We start from the raw sequence: 15,394 nt of genomic DNA, 5'->3' as shown, positions 1-15,394 counted from the left end.
ATTTGGGGCGTTTTTGAAAAATTCTAAATATTATTTTTTTACTTTCCTTAATATTTTATTTTTTCTGATAGTATGTATAATTAAAATGAATAAACTTCAAGAAAATTAGTTTCAATCAAAGTGGCTAAATATCAATCAATATTCAAAATGGAATATTGTAAAAGTTTTTAGAATCCGCCGAAGACGGGTATTGCAGCTTGTAAAATAATAATTATAATAATTATTTCTCAATGATTCCTACAAAAAAAATGTTTATCTTTGAAACTTTCTCACAGAAGCATTATATACAGTAAAAGAAAGTTCTAAATTTTTAGAACTTTTTCTGTGAAACTACTTTCTTGAGTCTTAAGTTTTTTTAAGTTCTTTGTTGAAGTACTCGTAGCTCTTAAGTAACTATCTTTTTTATCTCAATGGTAAAAAATAGCCCTCCAATTTATACAAACTTCATGTAAGTTCTAAAATTATTATTTATTTGTAGGGGAAAGGGTCTGAAGATGGACATGGTTTCGATTTAATGATCTAGTATCCAAACCCAAAAAGATATGTTAAATTGTAATATGAGACGTTCTCTGAAAAAAGCCACTTTAAAAAAAGTGCTTAGTTTTTTCGGCAATAATATGTCTTTTAGTACATCTAAAAACTAAGAGAAAAAACATGATTTTAGGTCCGTGCAATGCACAGTGGGCCAGATTTCAAAAATTCAATATGGCGGATCCAATATGGCGGACATAAATTTTTTTATATGAATCAATTTTAATGAAGCATAAATATCTAAAGGTTTTTTGGGTCGCTAATTATGAATCTGAAGTCAGATTTCAAAAATTCAAAATGGCAAATCCAATATGGCGGACATAAAAATTTTAAGTGATAAGCGTTAAATCCTTCCATAGTTTAATTGTTAGTAGTAAAATAAATGATCATGGGAAGGTGAAGAATTGAAAAAATTCAATGTATCGTCAGAATTGCTCTAAACAGAACTTTTTTTCCTCTTCTCAGACGTTTAGACTCTTGTCTATAATAACACAACAATAACACAACTTGCCCCCTCTATGATAAAACTGTGTTTACATTCGGTTCATTGACTTTTTCTTTATCTTGATTCTTTTGACTTTCTCGAAATAGCAAATTTTTAATTTATTTCAGTTGACACTGAACTAGTGTGCTGAAATGTCTTCCTCTCATATAAAGAAACTTTTCTTTTTTAATACATGTGGAAATTTTTATAAAAAAATATTTTTTCTCTATGAAATCTTTTTTATTTTGACGAGTTAGAACGCGATTTTTATGTTTTAACGAACCTGGTAGGATATTCTTTAAACATATATTTAGTATAGTGTATAGTGTTGTTTTAAACCTTTATAAATATTGAAGTGTTTTTCTGTTTAAATAAATTTAGCCTGATGAGGTTAGCAAACCTTAGCCAACGAAATGTCGCAATTCTGACGATACATTGAATTTTTTCAATTCTTCACCTTCCCATGATCATTTATTTTACTACTAACTATAAAAATTTTAAAATTAATAAATTTGAATTAACCCGTTGACTGTCGCTGACGCATATATGCGCAAAACTAAACTGGCCAAAAGTGGTTCATGACGCATATATGCGCAACTTAAAAAATGTGATTAAAAACTTCTTAAATGTTACTGAAACCGGTTACTCGGGGGTTTTCGAGGCCGCTGATTACGAATATGACTTTCGTTTTCCAAAATTCAAAATGGCGGATCCAATATGGCGGACAACAAAATAAAAAATTGATCAGATTGACTTGAAACGTAGTACTCGGGAGGTTTTGGGGTCGCTGATTACGAATCTGACATCAGTATTTCGAAGTTCAAAATGGCGGATCCAAGATGGCGGAAATTTTTCAAAATTCGTCGAATTTGCTTGAAACTTGTTACTCGGGGGTTTTAAGGGTCGCTGATTACGAATCTAACATTAGTTTTCCAAAATTCAAAATGGCGGATCCAATATGGCGGACGACAAAATAAAAAATTTATCAGATTGTCTTGAAACTGAATACTTGGGGATTTTCAGGGTCGCTGATTACGAATCTGTCATTATTTTTTCAGGGTATTTATCGAAATTTGATTTCACCAAAAATTATCATACTGACTTCAGATTAACCAGTTTCAAACAAATTCAATAAATTTAAAAAAATTTTCAGCCATATTGAACCAGATATTTTGAATTTTGAAAAATTGTTTTCAGATTCGTAATCAGCGACCCTGAAAATCCCCAAGTATTCAGTTTCAAGACATTCTGATCAATTTTTTATTTCGTTGTCCGCCATATTGGATCCGCCATTTTGAATTTTGGAAAACTAATGTTAGATTCGTAATCAGCAACCCTTAAAACCCCCGAGTAACAAGTTTCAAGCAAATTCGACGAATTTTGAAAAAATTCCGCCATCTTGGATCCGCCATTTTGAATTTCGAAAAACTGATGTCAGATTCATAATCAGCGACCCCAGAAACCTTAGGGTACCAAGTTTTATAAAAATCCATTAAAAATTTTTTCAACACACTTTTGGCCCAAACAGTGGAAATCTCGTTGACAGCCAAGGGGTTAAACATAGGTATCTATGCGTTTTCTGAGTCGCTGGTTACAAATCTGATGTCAGATTTCAAAAATTCAAAAGGGCGGATCCAAAATGGCGAACATACAATTTTTTAAATTAATCGATTTTTATGAATCTTTGTATCTAGGGGTTTTTTAGGTCGCTGATTACGAATCTGATGTAAGAATTCAAGTAGATATTAGATTGGGTGAGATTCGCCTACAATTTTTTGCTTGGGAGTTTTTTAATTTGGTGATTACAAAACTAGTGTCTATACAATTCAGAAAATAAAATTTTTTTTCCTGTTATTAGCCTACAAAAATAAAAAGTACTGTAGTTTCCAGGATCTACTACGAGGAGGTTACAGGTAAAGATCCAATTTTGTATTTTTTTAGATTTTTAATTTTTTTTTTTTTTTTTTAGACCTGATGTTTACTTATAGGTATATAGTTTATCGCGCGGGTATATCAGGTGCGCATGTAGTCTTATTGGAGAATCTGCTTTTGTTTCCATGGATCAGATAAACACTCCATTTCATATCTAAATCTGATTTCAGAAACAAAGTGCTTATTTTTACATTTTTAAAATCTGACAACAGATTCGTAATCAGTAACCCGAAAAACCTCTACATACCAATGTTTAATTGAAATTGATTAATTTAAAAATTTTTATGACCGCCATTTTGATTTCTTGAAATCTGACATCAGATTCGTAATCAGCGACCCAAAAAACCATAGAGTTATTAGCATAGAGTGCGCAAGCGACCAAAATGTTAGACAGCCATACGAAAAGTAGACCCCTTTTCTTTCTTTCTCTAATAACGCATGCGCGATAGTGAAACAGCTGATGCATCGAAACAATTGTTGCTTGCTTGCTGGCAATTATATTTTCCCTTTATTTACGTGACAGATAAATAATTTAAAAACATTTTTAGCAGAAAAAATGGTATTTTATGTTAAGTTTACCTGCTTTCAATTTATACTCATCGAAATAAGCAGCTCAAAATTAAAAATTCCAATTACTATAATATTATCGATACGACATCCAAACTAGAATTAAAAGTTGCGTCTTAACTTCAAATAACAGCCAAATAGCTTTTTTTCAACATGACTTTTTAATCCCACTCTACCCTATTTATTGTAAAATATTTATTTTACATTTAATTTTATTATATTTAAAACGATTTTTCATGCGATCTTTTTAGACAAAAACCTAACCAAAAACTTTTATTCTTGCACATGCGCCATTAAACAAGGTAAGATAAGGGGTCTACTTTCATGCATTTGTCTCTTTCTATGCGCCTAAGAATGCCTCTTACGGTAAAAGGTATAACTCGCGCACTCTATTCTAATAACTCTACACTGCAAAAAAGATGTCTTATTTGATATCTTAAAATAAGATGTAAGATGGAAAAATGGTATCTTACATCTTAAAATAAGATGTTTTCTAAAGTATCTTGCTGATTTTTAAGATGTTTTATACGTCTTAGATATTTCTTCTGTCTTAAAAAAGTAAGATACTTCTGGAAGTTTTTTAAAGTATCTTAAATTAAGATGTTTCTGTCTCAATAAGATGTTTAGCGATAAGATACTTGTGAATTGTAAGATGCGAAAAAAATTTAAGTTACTAAAAACTAAGATGCATAAAATGTCTTACACATAAGCCCATAGTTAACCTCAAAACTTTTTTCCCAAAAAATATAAAGAAAATGTGTACGAACGAAGATACTTTAAACATCTTAAATTAAGATATTTTAAATAACTTAAAAATGACTACCAAAACATCTTAAATAAGATACTTCTTTTTGCAGTGTATGCAAAAAACCCATAGATACCTATGTTTAATTCAAATTTATTGATTTTAAAATTTTTATGTCCGCCATATTGGATCCGCCATTTTGAATTTTTGAAATCTGACATCAGATTCGTAATCAGCGACACAAAAAACCGTTAAATACCACTGTTCATCATAATTGATTAATTTTGAAAATTGTCTTTATAAATTTATTGCATATATTTATATGTTTATTGCAATATTCTTGTTATGTTGAAAAAATATGAAAAGGCGCAAAATGGCACATATTGGCGTCAAAGTAGACATGCTAAGTAATCGTTCTATAACTTGTTTTTCCAAATATTATGCGGCTCGGAGGAGCTCGACTAACTGAAAGTCGGCACTCTATTGAAAATTCCACTATTTGTTAACTTCAATGGAGCTACATTTTGATAAATTTTATTTTTTTAAAGTAACTATTGGTTTTTTTACTTCAATATATCTATTGATGAGAAAAAATAAGTACTTATACAAAAATAATTAATTTTTTTTCTAGATATATTAAGTATTTCATTAAAAAACATTTTATTATTTTATCTCAATTGTTAAACTTTAAATAGTTCCAGAAGACACAATTTTTTATTATTTAACAAATCCTTTATGCAATAAATTCCTTATTTACTATTAAATACTGTGGATAAATTCTTTTGTGCATATTTGAAAGTTAAAAAATTGCATTTTTGGCCAAAATTTGACGATCCTGGCCCACTGTGCAATGCGGGGTTGCCACACTGTCAGGGGTCAAACTTTTACCAAAATAATTTTCGAACCTCTATAACTTTAAAACAAATGAATGGATTTTAAAACGCCCACAGAGTTTTTTCTGGAGAATTACATAAAATTTAAAACTATGTATCACACAAATTTTTTAAATTTATATTTCATAGAAAAAATTAAAAATTTTTTTTTTCAATTTTTAACCCTTCATGCCCCCCCAATGGGAAATGCCAGTGTAGTGCCGATATTCACCAATGGCTTAGTACTCAGACGATTGTTCGGCCGTAGTCTAGCCGAGCCTCGACAATTAGTGCTGGCGCAGTACAGAATTTTTGTTTCGCCAAAACTTGGACAAGCCACGGCGGCAAGTGCTGGCTGAGTATAGAAAAATTGTTCACAACGCTCTTTGCCAACATTGCTTTTTTGACATAAACTTGAAAAAAATTATAAAAAAATTTATAAATGTTTATAAATATAAATTTATTGCAAAAAAAAATAATATTTTACTTTTCAGTTATTCATTTTTTATTTTTATTAAATTTCATAATAATAATAATTTAACATAATTGTCAAATTTTGTAATTAATAAATTATTTAAACAAATTAAAATTATAAACAAAATTTAAACTTTAATCTCAACAATAATTTAGTTCTTATTACAATACTGTTATACTTCTTACTATTAATAAAAAATTATTAAAAAATTACCACTTGTAAAATGTTAAATGCAATAAGTAAAGTTATTTTATTCTATTATTGAAAATTTAGTTTAATAAATTTATTTTAATTCAATTTATTATTTCTAACTTATCCCTATTTTTTTCTCATCTTTGATTCAATAATTGTAAGTCTGAATGATACTGAGATATTAAAACTTTACTGTACACACGTGTCGTTAGCATAGTGGTTAGAGCGTTAGTCTGTAAGTCCGTAGGTCATAGGTTCGATTCCCCTCGTGAGCAATTTTGTTTATTTTCATAGGTTTGCGATATTTCTAGATTCCATTCGTTAGGTACTAAAATATGAAAATCTAATGCACACTTACTGTAATTGTTTATTATTTAATTTTTAAATGTTATAAACAATTTTTTTCTACTTCATTTACTAAATCCATTGTTAGTCTCCATCGTTAATACAATTTAATTAACAAGTTGTAAATCCAGATGTTCATTACATGAACATTTTGCTTCCTCTTTACGATCAGCAAAAAAAATTTGCTTCCTCGTGGAGGAAGCATTAACAATAAGAATATTTAATTTTTAAATAACTTTTAATACAATTTAACATTTATAAAATAAAGTGCATTCGTCTTAATAGAAAGAATAAAATTTTCTTAAACAGTAATATGAATCTAAATAAATAAAAAAAATTTTAGTAAAAAAGTGAATTTTTCAAATTTGATTGTAATTAATTCTATATTTTTCAATAGATTATATACTTTATATACATCAATCGATTCGTCTTGATGCAAAGAATAAGATTTTTGATTTATTTCTCAATAAATAATAACATTTTATTGTACAGCAACATGATTTTTAAGAAAAAATGAATTTCTATTAAAAGTGCAAATATTTTGTCTATAATTGGTTTTAATTCTATAAATTTAAATACAATTTATACTTTTTATATACTAATCGATTCGTCTTGATGCACAGAATAAGATTTTATTATTTATTAACTTCAATAACCAACTTAAAAAAAATTTTTTGAAAAAAAATTTTTTTTAGAAAAAAGTCAAAAAAAATTTTTTTTTTGAGAATTTTTTAAAGTCTATCAATCCATTTCGAGATATTTTTAGGATAAATATACCTGGTAAATTTTAGCCAAATTCGTTAAAACCTCTTCAAGTTATCGTGTTCACAAAAATCGGGATCCACACACACACACACACACACACACACATACATACATCCGGACAATTGTTCAGGGTCTTATATAACATAGTCCCATATAGAAGAAAATTTGTTAAAAGGATTTTTAAAAATTTTGTAAATTAAACGACTTCAAAGCTTCCTCACGAGGAAGCAAAAAGAGAAATATTTTATGAATAATAACTATTTATTAATATTATTCACCATTTTGTTGTTAAATTATTTATAATTATGAATTTACGACTAATTAATAACAATACGGCATTTATTGCGGCAATTGTCTGAGCCAGCACTGGTCCAGTGCTGCGCCAGCGCTGTCTGGCACCTCTGGCAGGCAGTACTTCGACAGAGTTACACAGCGTTATCATCCCAGCGTTACGACAATGCTGTCTGTCAGCGAAGCTGCCAGTACTGACAGTGCTGGCGCAGTACTCCGCCAGTTGTAAATTTCCCATTGGGCCATTCGATTTTTTTCAAAATTACCTCAAAATATTCCTTTTTTTATTACCTTTTTATCCCACCAAAAGAAATTTTGGGACAGCAATATTTGTATGAGTTCCAAATTAAAAACTAGCTCAGCGCACGCTCTCAATTCGAGAAAATGCTCTCGCGTATAGAATTCGAGTACCCAAAAATGCGTACAATAAAAATGTACGAAAAATCAATAACTGCAAAATTATGGGAGTACCTCAAAATTTGTGTTTGTGCGACAAATGTCGCAAACAGGTTTCGACAGAAGGTCTACTTCTTCAGGAAATTTGAAAAAATCAGCAGAAGTATTACTTTCATTACTAGACTTATTGACCGTATCATACATGTAATCTGAATCAGATTCGTTTTCAGAGTCAAATTTATTATCATCCTCAAATTCGTTTTCGACTTGAACTTCACTCAAATTTCCTGAAGAAGTAGACGGTTCAGGTTCAACAGTAAAAATCTCAGGCCAACCTTCTGTCGAAACCTGTTTGCAACATTTGTCGCACAAATACAAATTTTGAGGTACTCCAATAATTTTGCAGTTATTGATTTTTCGTACGTTTTTATTTTTATGGTTTTTAAATTAAAATGGAATAAAACATTTAACAAAAGGCATTTTTCAGAAAACTTAGACAATTAATAGTAAAGAAAAAATAAAATTATAAATGTACTTACTCCGAAAAAAGTTACCATTCATTAATAGTAGAAAATGTTACAGGTACAAAAAGTCGCGATACTTATAATATGCGTAAATAAATTCGGTTGTAAGAAAGCATTCATCAGTGCCACCTAGTGGCATTTTTGGTTACTCGAATTCTATACGCGAGAGCATTTTCTCGAATTGAGAGCGTGCGCTGAGCTAGTTTTTAATTTGTAACTCATACAAATATTACTGTCCCAAAATTTTGTTTTGTGGGATAAAAAGGTAATAAAAAAGGAATATTTTGAGGTAATTTTAAAAAAAATCGAAGGGGGCATAAAGGGTTAAAAATTGAAAAAAAGAATTTTTTTAAATTTTTTCTATGAAATATAAATTTAAAAAATTTTTGTGATACATAGTTTTAAAGTTTAGGACCTAAAATCATGTTTTTTCTCTTAGTTTTTAGATGTACTAAAAGACATATTATTGCCGAAAAAAACTAAGCACTTTTTTTAAGTGGCTTTTTTCAGAGAATGTCTCATATATACTAAATAAATGTACAATATATTGGGTATCTTTTGGACACAGAAAACATTTTTTATTTTGAACACACAAATTTTTAAAGTATTTTTTCAAATACACTGAAAAAAAATATTCCTAAATTGAGAGGAAAATTCCTCTTCAAAAATCCTCTTAAATTTTATACTTAAATCAAGAATATTACTCTTAATCGGAGAGTATTTTCCTTCCTTTTCAAGAGGTTTGAAATTTGAGGACTACTTTAGCACATTATTCATACATTGAAATTATTCTTTTTAATATGAGAATAATATTCTTATAATGTAGAATAATTTTTTTCTTTTAATATAATCCTCTAACTTTTAGAGGATTTCCTCTAGAAATTCGCACATGCGCAACTATTGATTTCGTCATATAAATATATAATGGCGAAGTGTCTCGTGAATGTTTTATAGTTTCGTTAAAGTCTCCTGAGTTTAGTACAAATGAAGAACAGTGATTTGAATAATTTTGAGGTTATGCATATTGTTTTATTATATTATATAAATATTTTTCTAATGTTTCTTTGCAGAACATTTATATCATTTTGAGGTTATGCTTCTTTACAATATTTTAGACTTTTTTAATAGGATTTCCTTTTGATTTAAGATTATCCTCTTATTTTAAGAGGAATACTCTGAAGTAGAGGACATTCCTCTTAAATTAAGAGGACAGTTTTTTAAGCCATATTTTAGAGGAAAATATGCATTGAAATAAGAGGAATCCGCTTAAAACAAGAATATTTTTTTTTCGGTGTACATAGTCAAAATTTTTGATGTAAAAAAGGGGCCCTAAGATGGACACCTTCTTAATAATCTCTAAAATATCTCACAAAACTATTAAAGATTGTGTCTAATCGAAAACAAAAGTAAATAAGAGTATGAAAAACAAAGTCTGAAACCGTTTACATTTTACAATCAGAATAAATGAACAGTAGCCTATTTTTATGCTTAAAACTAGATTAAGACAATTTTAGGACTTAGAATCATATTTTCAAGGCTGTAATGCAGATAAAAATATTTCTAATTTATTATGGTTTTAGTTAAATTAGGCTAAAAGTAAGATTTATTTGTACAATGTGGTGTCCATCTTAAGGTCCATGACACAATTTTTATGTAAGTCCAGAAAAATTGTGTATTCAAGTAAATTATCGAAAAAATTATTTTATAGTATTATTGTACAATACATAAATATTATTTTAACGATAAATACCTATTGAAAATCAAAAATTTAAATAACTTTACCCACTTACGAAGAAATTGTAAGAAAACTTCGTGAGATAAAATTTTCAGGAGGTGTCTGCAAAATAAAAAAATTGCTTTTTTTCATTCAAATACGCATAAAAAACTTCGTCAATACGAAAAATAATATAAAGCATAATGTGCTGTTACTTTATTCAAAAATTTTAAACGAAATGTCCATCTTGAGGCCATTTCCCCTGCTATTATTATTAATATCAGCTCTTAATTTTTCTTAAAAAAATATTCTCTCTCGTTCTCTCTCTTCTTTCCATTATTTCTCTATTCAAATATTTTTAAAAAAATTCCCAATCTTTTGAAAAACCAACTCGTAGAATTTTTTCCCTTTTTTTCTATCTTAGTAACTTTTTTCTATAGAAAGAAAAAATTTTTAAAAACAGAAAACTAAAGAAGAGTGAAAATTATATTTCTTATGATTAATTCACCTTTCCATCAAACGTCTCAAAATATAAAGTGAACGTTAATTCTCACACGAATGAACTTTCCTGAAATCTAATTCAAAAAGTTGTAACTTACAAAATTTGCTAACAGCTTGAAATTTCCGCGCTTAACTTATTCTAATCAATCTTAATAATTATTATAAAGAAAAAAGTTTCTTTCACGGCATGTCAAGAAGTGATAGTACGCTTAAATTAATAGGAATATATAGAACGCATATTACTTATTTTAAATTTTGCAACTTTGCGAAAATAGAGGGGGCACTTCAGGAATTTTTACTCAGGTTGAAGCGTTTTTCTGAAACTTGTTGTTTTTGAAGTCCGTGTACGTCATAACTCAAAATCTACTGGACCAATCGTTCTGAAATTTAGTACAGTATTTCTTGACATAATTCCTTATAGGTATCCCTGTGAGCTTTTTCTTTTTTTTTAAATTACTAATTTTACAATAACAAATTGCCGATTTTTTATAGAAAAAACGGCTTTTTGGCTTTCAAGTGCTACGAAAAATTGAAAAATAAAAAAATAGTTTGGGTCAATCATAAAGAGTAAATACAATTTTAAAATTAAAGTCAAGTTCCTAAGATCAATCGTAGATCAACATTTTGTGACAGTCAGAAGCGAATTATTTTTGTAATATTAGGAAATATTTAATAATTTATAATAATATTTAGTAATAATTTGTTCCTTTAAATACATTTTCCTTCCAAACAATGTTATAAATAACGTTGAGAATTAATTAAAACGAGAAGATTATATTACATGACAAAAAAAGTAATGTTTTCTTTTTGTCTTTTATTTCAGTCGACCTGATACGTCTTTTTCATGGTTTCGAAATCCGTGGAAAGCTTTTTGCTTTGTGGTTTGCCGCCATTACAAGTGGAAGATTTTTTGCTGCATTGGTGTTCTTCTACTTATTTTTCTCGCGGCTTGCGGTATCTACGCCTTCCCTGGATATTTCGTCAAGCGTCTTTTGGGAGCATGAAGTTAAGATAACATGAAAAAATGTGGTCTGTACTAATGGCAAAATGAAAAAAGAAATGAAGAAAAAAACTCTCAGAGAAAAACTTTGAAAAAAGCCACGCGAAAGGCAAAAGTAAAAGAAAATAAAAACAAGAAAGTTTTCTTATCTTAGCAAAATTATTTTCATATTACATTTTATTTTATTTATCAAGTTTTTCATTTTTTTCTTTTCTTATTAATTTTTTTTCATTTTAATATTTATTTTTACCTTGCACATCTTGTTTACATTGTGTTTAATCTTTTTAACAAACTTTCCCCTATTTTTAGAAATATAAATCTTTTTAAAAAAGAACAATTCTATATTATCTTTGACCTTCATATCTAAAATATCATTGAAAGTTTTTTTCTCTAATTATCTAAACAACATTTTTTGGGGTTTATTTAGATTTCTTTAGTAAACATTTTGCAAAGTTATTTTATTTATTTTTTTGACTATGCTTCAGGAAACGACACACGTAAAACATTTTTTATGTTTGAATGTAGTTTAATACGAATCTCGAAAAAGAGTCAGATATGAAAAGTTAATGGGTAGAAAGAGTAAAAAAGAAAAAAAATAGTATAAAACGTAAGCTGGAATTACAAAAGCGTAAGCTTAAAAAATTCCAACGCATATAATTTTGTATGTTTAAATTTTATTATCTTGACGAATGTTTCATTGAGTTTTTTTAGTTCTATAAGAAATTAAAAAGGGAGAAAAATCTCGACCGTAAAGAGAAAGAGAAAAAGTAGAATGACAAAAATAACAGAAACAAAAAAGAATAATACAAAAATAATAATACCTTTAAAATCATTATAGAAAAATAGTTTTACATTGTCGAAAGTACCGAACATCGATCTGTCTGACTGCAGTTAGACTACTACTACTTAAGAGACGCTTCTATTCTCCGTTCTCACTATTCTCGGTTGCAATTTCCTTTTCTACTTATTGCAATCACTTATTCTTTTGCAAAAAGACTTTCAGTTCTTTTTCAATGCAAACTAATCGAAATCTGCCAAAAAAAATTAACTAAGGTATAGTTGACCTCTAAAAAGTGAAGATTTCACCAATGAAAAAAAAATTTTTTTGTTTAATTTTTTATTTATTAATAACTGAATGAGGAATATAATAAAAAGAAAATAACTAAGAATTTTTTATTCATCATTTGAATTGCAGTTATGGCACGTAAAAAGTAGTTATGTCCACCCAAAAAAAAAGTGTTGCACATTACCCCAAATATGATATTTTTCAAAAAATGATTTGTACGCAATACAATGCAATGGAAACACAAAATATAAACAGATATTTAAAAACACTTAAAAAACCAACAATAAACACATTCTTATCTATAAAATAAATTAAAACCCTTCACGAAACGACTAGAAATGTAAAGCGCTAGAAATATTTCCTTCTCGAGAAATTTAAGTCAACTTACGTACAGCAAACCTAGCTGCGATCTATCTCGTGAGTTTTATATCAAAAACAAGCTATTGAGGACACAAACAAATGGCAATACTTAGCTCTGTTAAATATTGAACTGTAGATCAGAAATCGGCGGTGTTGCACATCCCCCCATTTTTAACATCACCCCACATCACCCTATTTATTTATATTTTTGTGTTTATTCAAATATTTAAGACTAAGGAACAATTACTCTACCAATAACACTTAAATCTAAGAATGAAAAATTCGCACGCATGTGGGATCGAACCCTAGACCCTGGAAACACAACGCATGTGTGTTACCACGCAGCCACGGTGACTAAATAGTAACTTATCATAACTAACGATAACGCGTTATTATTTTAGAAAAGTAACGGTAACGAGTTACTTTTTTTGTTATTTGTAACGAAAAGTCGTTACTTTTATCGTTATTTTTTAAATTTTATTTAATATCGCTTTGAAACGCTTATTCAGGCAGGCAGAGCACTTTTACTAGGCAGACATAAGCGTGCATTTATACATATGTTGGTAGAATAAAAATGTCGAAATTGCGTTCTCACTTTGCTGTGAAGGTATTTTCACATCTTGCAAGATGCATGTTTTGTCTTATTTGTTCAATATAATACTGGGTTTTACCTGATAATAAGAAGTGAGGAATTGAAAATGATTGATATATTTCAAACTCTGTATAATGTAGTAGAAATTATCCAATACTTTTGAATACCATTTCTGTGCAATACTTTTCTATACCATAATAGGACCACGTTTTGTCTAAAAATGAATGCTATTCAATTCAGTTTGTAATTGTCAACAAAGACAAAATTTTTTTCTGAATGCTTCCCAATCCCATCCGAAATTATTACAGCTTGTCATTACATCACTTTTCAATATTTCATTGGAGCCGCGTTTTTGCATGGATTCAAGCAATCTTTTGGATTTTTGTAATTTATAAGATACGTAAATTGGTAGATTTTGTAAAAAGTGTTTCTGTTAAGAGAAAAACTTGCTGAATAATTGATTGTTTACCAATTTCACGTCATTTAAACGAGTCAGGGCTGTTTCTGTTCAACAATAAATTATAATCTAAAAATTTCAGAGACCTTCAAACACTCTTAACCTTCTTCACTAACACGTTAATAATTATTCCTTTTTAAAATAGCAAATAAAGTCATGAGTGCAGTTATTTGAAAGTAATTAAACATTCTATGCAATGCCAACAATATTAATATTATATCATTATACTATATTTATATGAGCATTCAAAAAGATTGAAATTGTTTACTTTTCAACTACTGTTGCGGAAATCAGAAACATTGGACAGAAATGGTATTCAAAAGGATAGAATTTTTTTAATGCTTCTTAATCTTTGCTTTAAAGCAAAGCAAGCAAGCAAGTAAGCAAGCAAGCAAGCATTTCCCTATTTGGAAAAAAGAAGGCATTTTAGTCAGTTCTCTATTATCACCTATCTAGACATTACTAGTTTGGTTGGCCTCACGAATTCCTCATCAGTACCCTTCTTCAAATAAGGCGAAATCGGGCAATTTCCATACGGGTAGTTTATATTCTACTATGAAAGTATAGTAAAAGTTTCTTTATTCCTGTTTATTTTCAAAGGAATAAAAGCCACATTACAGTTGATAAATTCACAAAAAAAGTAAAATCACATTTACCGAGATATCTTATCAGTGAATGTAAATAAAATTTATCGAAATCGTTTTCATTTTCCAATCCTAAAAATTATGTCTGATACGTAAAGGAAAAATCGACAACTGCAGAAATAGTGTGTTATATGTAGATATATATATATATATATATATATATATATAAATTCACCTATAGAAGTTATTTTCAGCGATAAGATGACAGAATTGGTGTTACACTACATAAGAATGCATTTCAGACTTTAGTGCCTATAAGGAATTGTTAGATTTAGGTTGGAAGCAATCTTCCGTTGCTTACAATAAAGAGCAAGATACCCAAGAGAACAGAGAAAGTGCAAGAGATAAGAGAAAGAGAGAGAAATTCGTGAAGACCATTAATTCTTAGTCGATCGATGAAGAAGCCCATGCGATCCAGAAACGAAAATACTCCAACAATAGAGAAATATATTTTATTTTCAACCTCTTCAAGACCCTATACATCAGTTCAAAATTAAAATTTTCTTTTATAAAAAAAAATATACGCGAATAGAGAAATTACACGAAAAAGGGTATTTTTTATTAAAGAAACATTAAATTTTCAAATTTGGAGGCATAATTGAAGTGTATTTTAAAAAATTTTGGAGGTTAGCATTTTTCTAGTCTTACACTGCAAAAAGAAGTATCTTAATTTAAGATGTTTTGGTAGTCATTTCTAAGATGTTTTGGTAGACAATTTTGAGTTATTTGAAATATCTTAATTCAAGATGTTAAAAGTATCTTCGTACACATTTTCAACATATTTTCTGGGAAAAAAGTTTTAAGATTAAGTATGGGCTCGTATGGAAAACACTTTCTGCATCTTAGTTTTTAGTAAACTTACATTTTTGTCGCATTTTACAATTCTCAAGGAACTTTATCTTTAAACATCTTATTGCACAAGAAGCATCTTAATTTAAGAT

The 15,394-nt window shown here is 28.6% G+C and overlaps 1 protein-coding gene across 1 annotated transcript in view; it reads left to right on the top strand.

Annotated features, from left to right (window-relative positions):
• Positions 1–11,338, top strand: part of LOC122497640 (otoferlin-like) — a 202,637-nt gene extending 191,299 nt beyond the window's left edge. The window contains exon 29 of the mRNA XM_043604881.1: positions 11,158–11,338. Coding sequence (XP_043460816.1) covers positions 11,158–11,338 — 181 coding nt within the window. The remainder of the gene's footprint in view (positions 1–11,157) is intronic.
• The last annotated feature ends 4,056 nt before the right edge of the window (positions 11,339–15,394 follow it).

The sequence above is a fragment of the Leptopilina heterotoma genome, unplaced genomic scaffold (genome assembly GCF_015476425.1).
Source record: "Leptopilina heterotoma isolate Lh14 unplaced genomic scaffold, ASM1547642v1 Lhet_135, whole genome shotgun sequence".
NCBI lineage: Eukaryota > Metazoa > Arthropoda > Insecta > Hymenoptera > Figitidae > Leptopilina > Leptopilina heterotoma.
The sequence above is the reverse complement of the archived record's forward strand: the minus strand, read 5'-3'. Positions and strand labels throughout refer to the sequence as shown.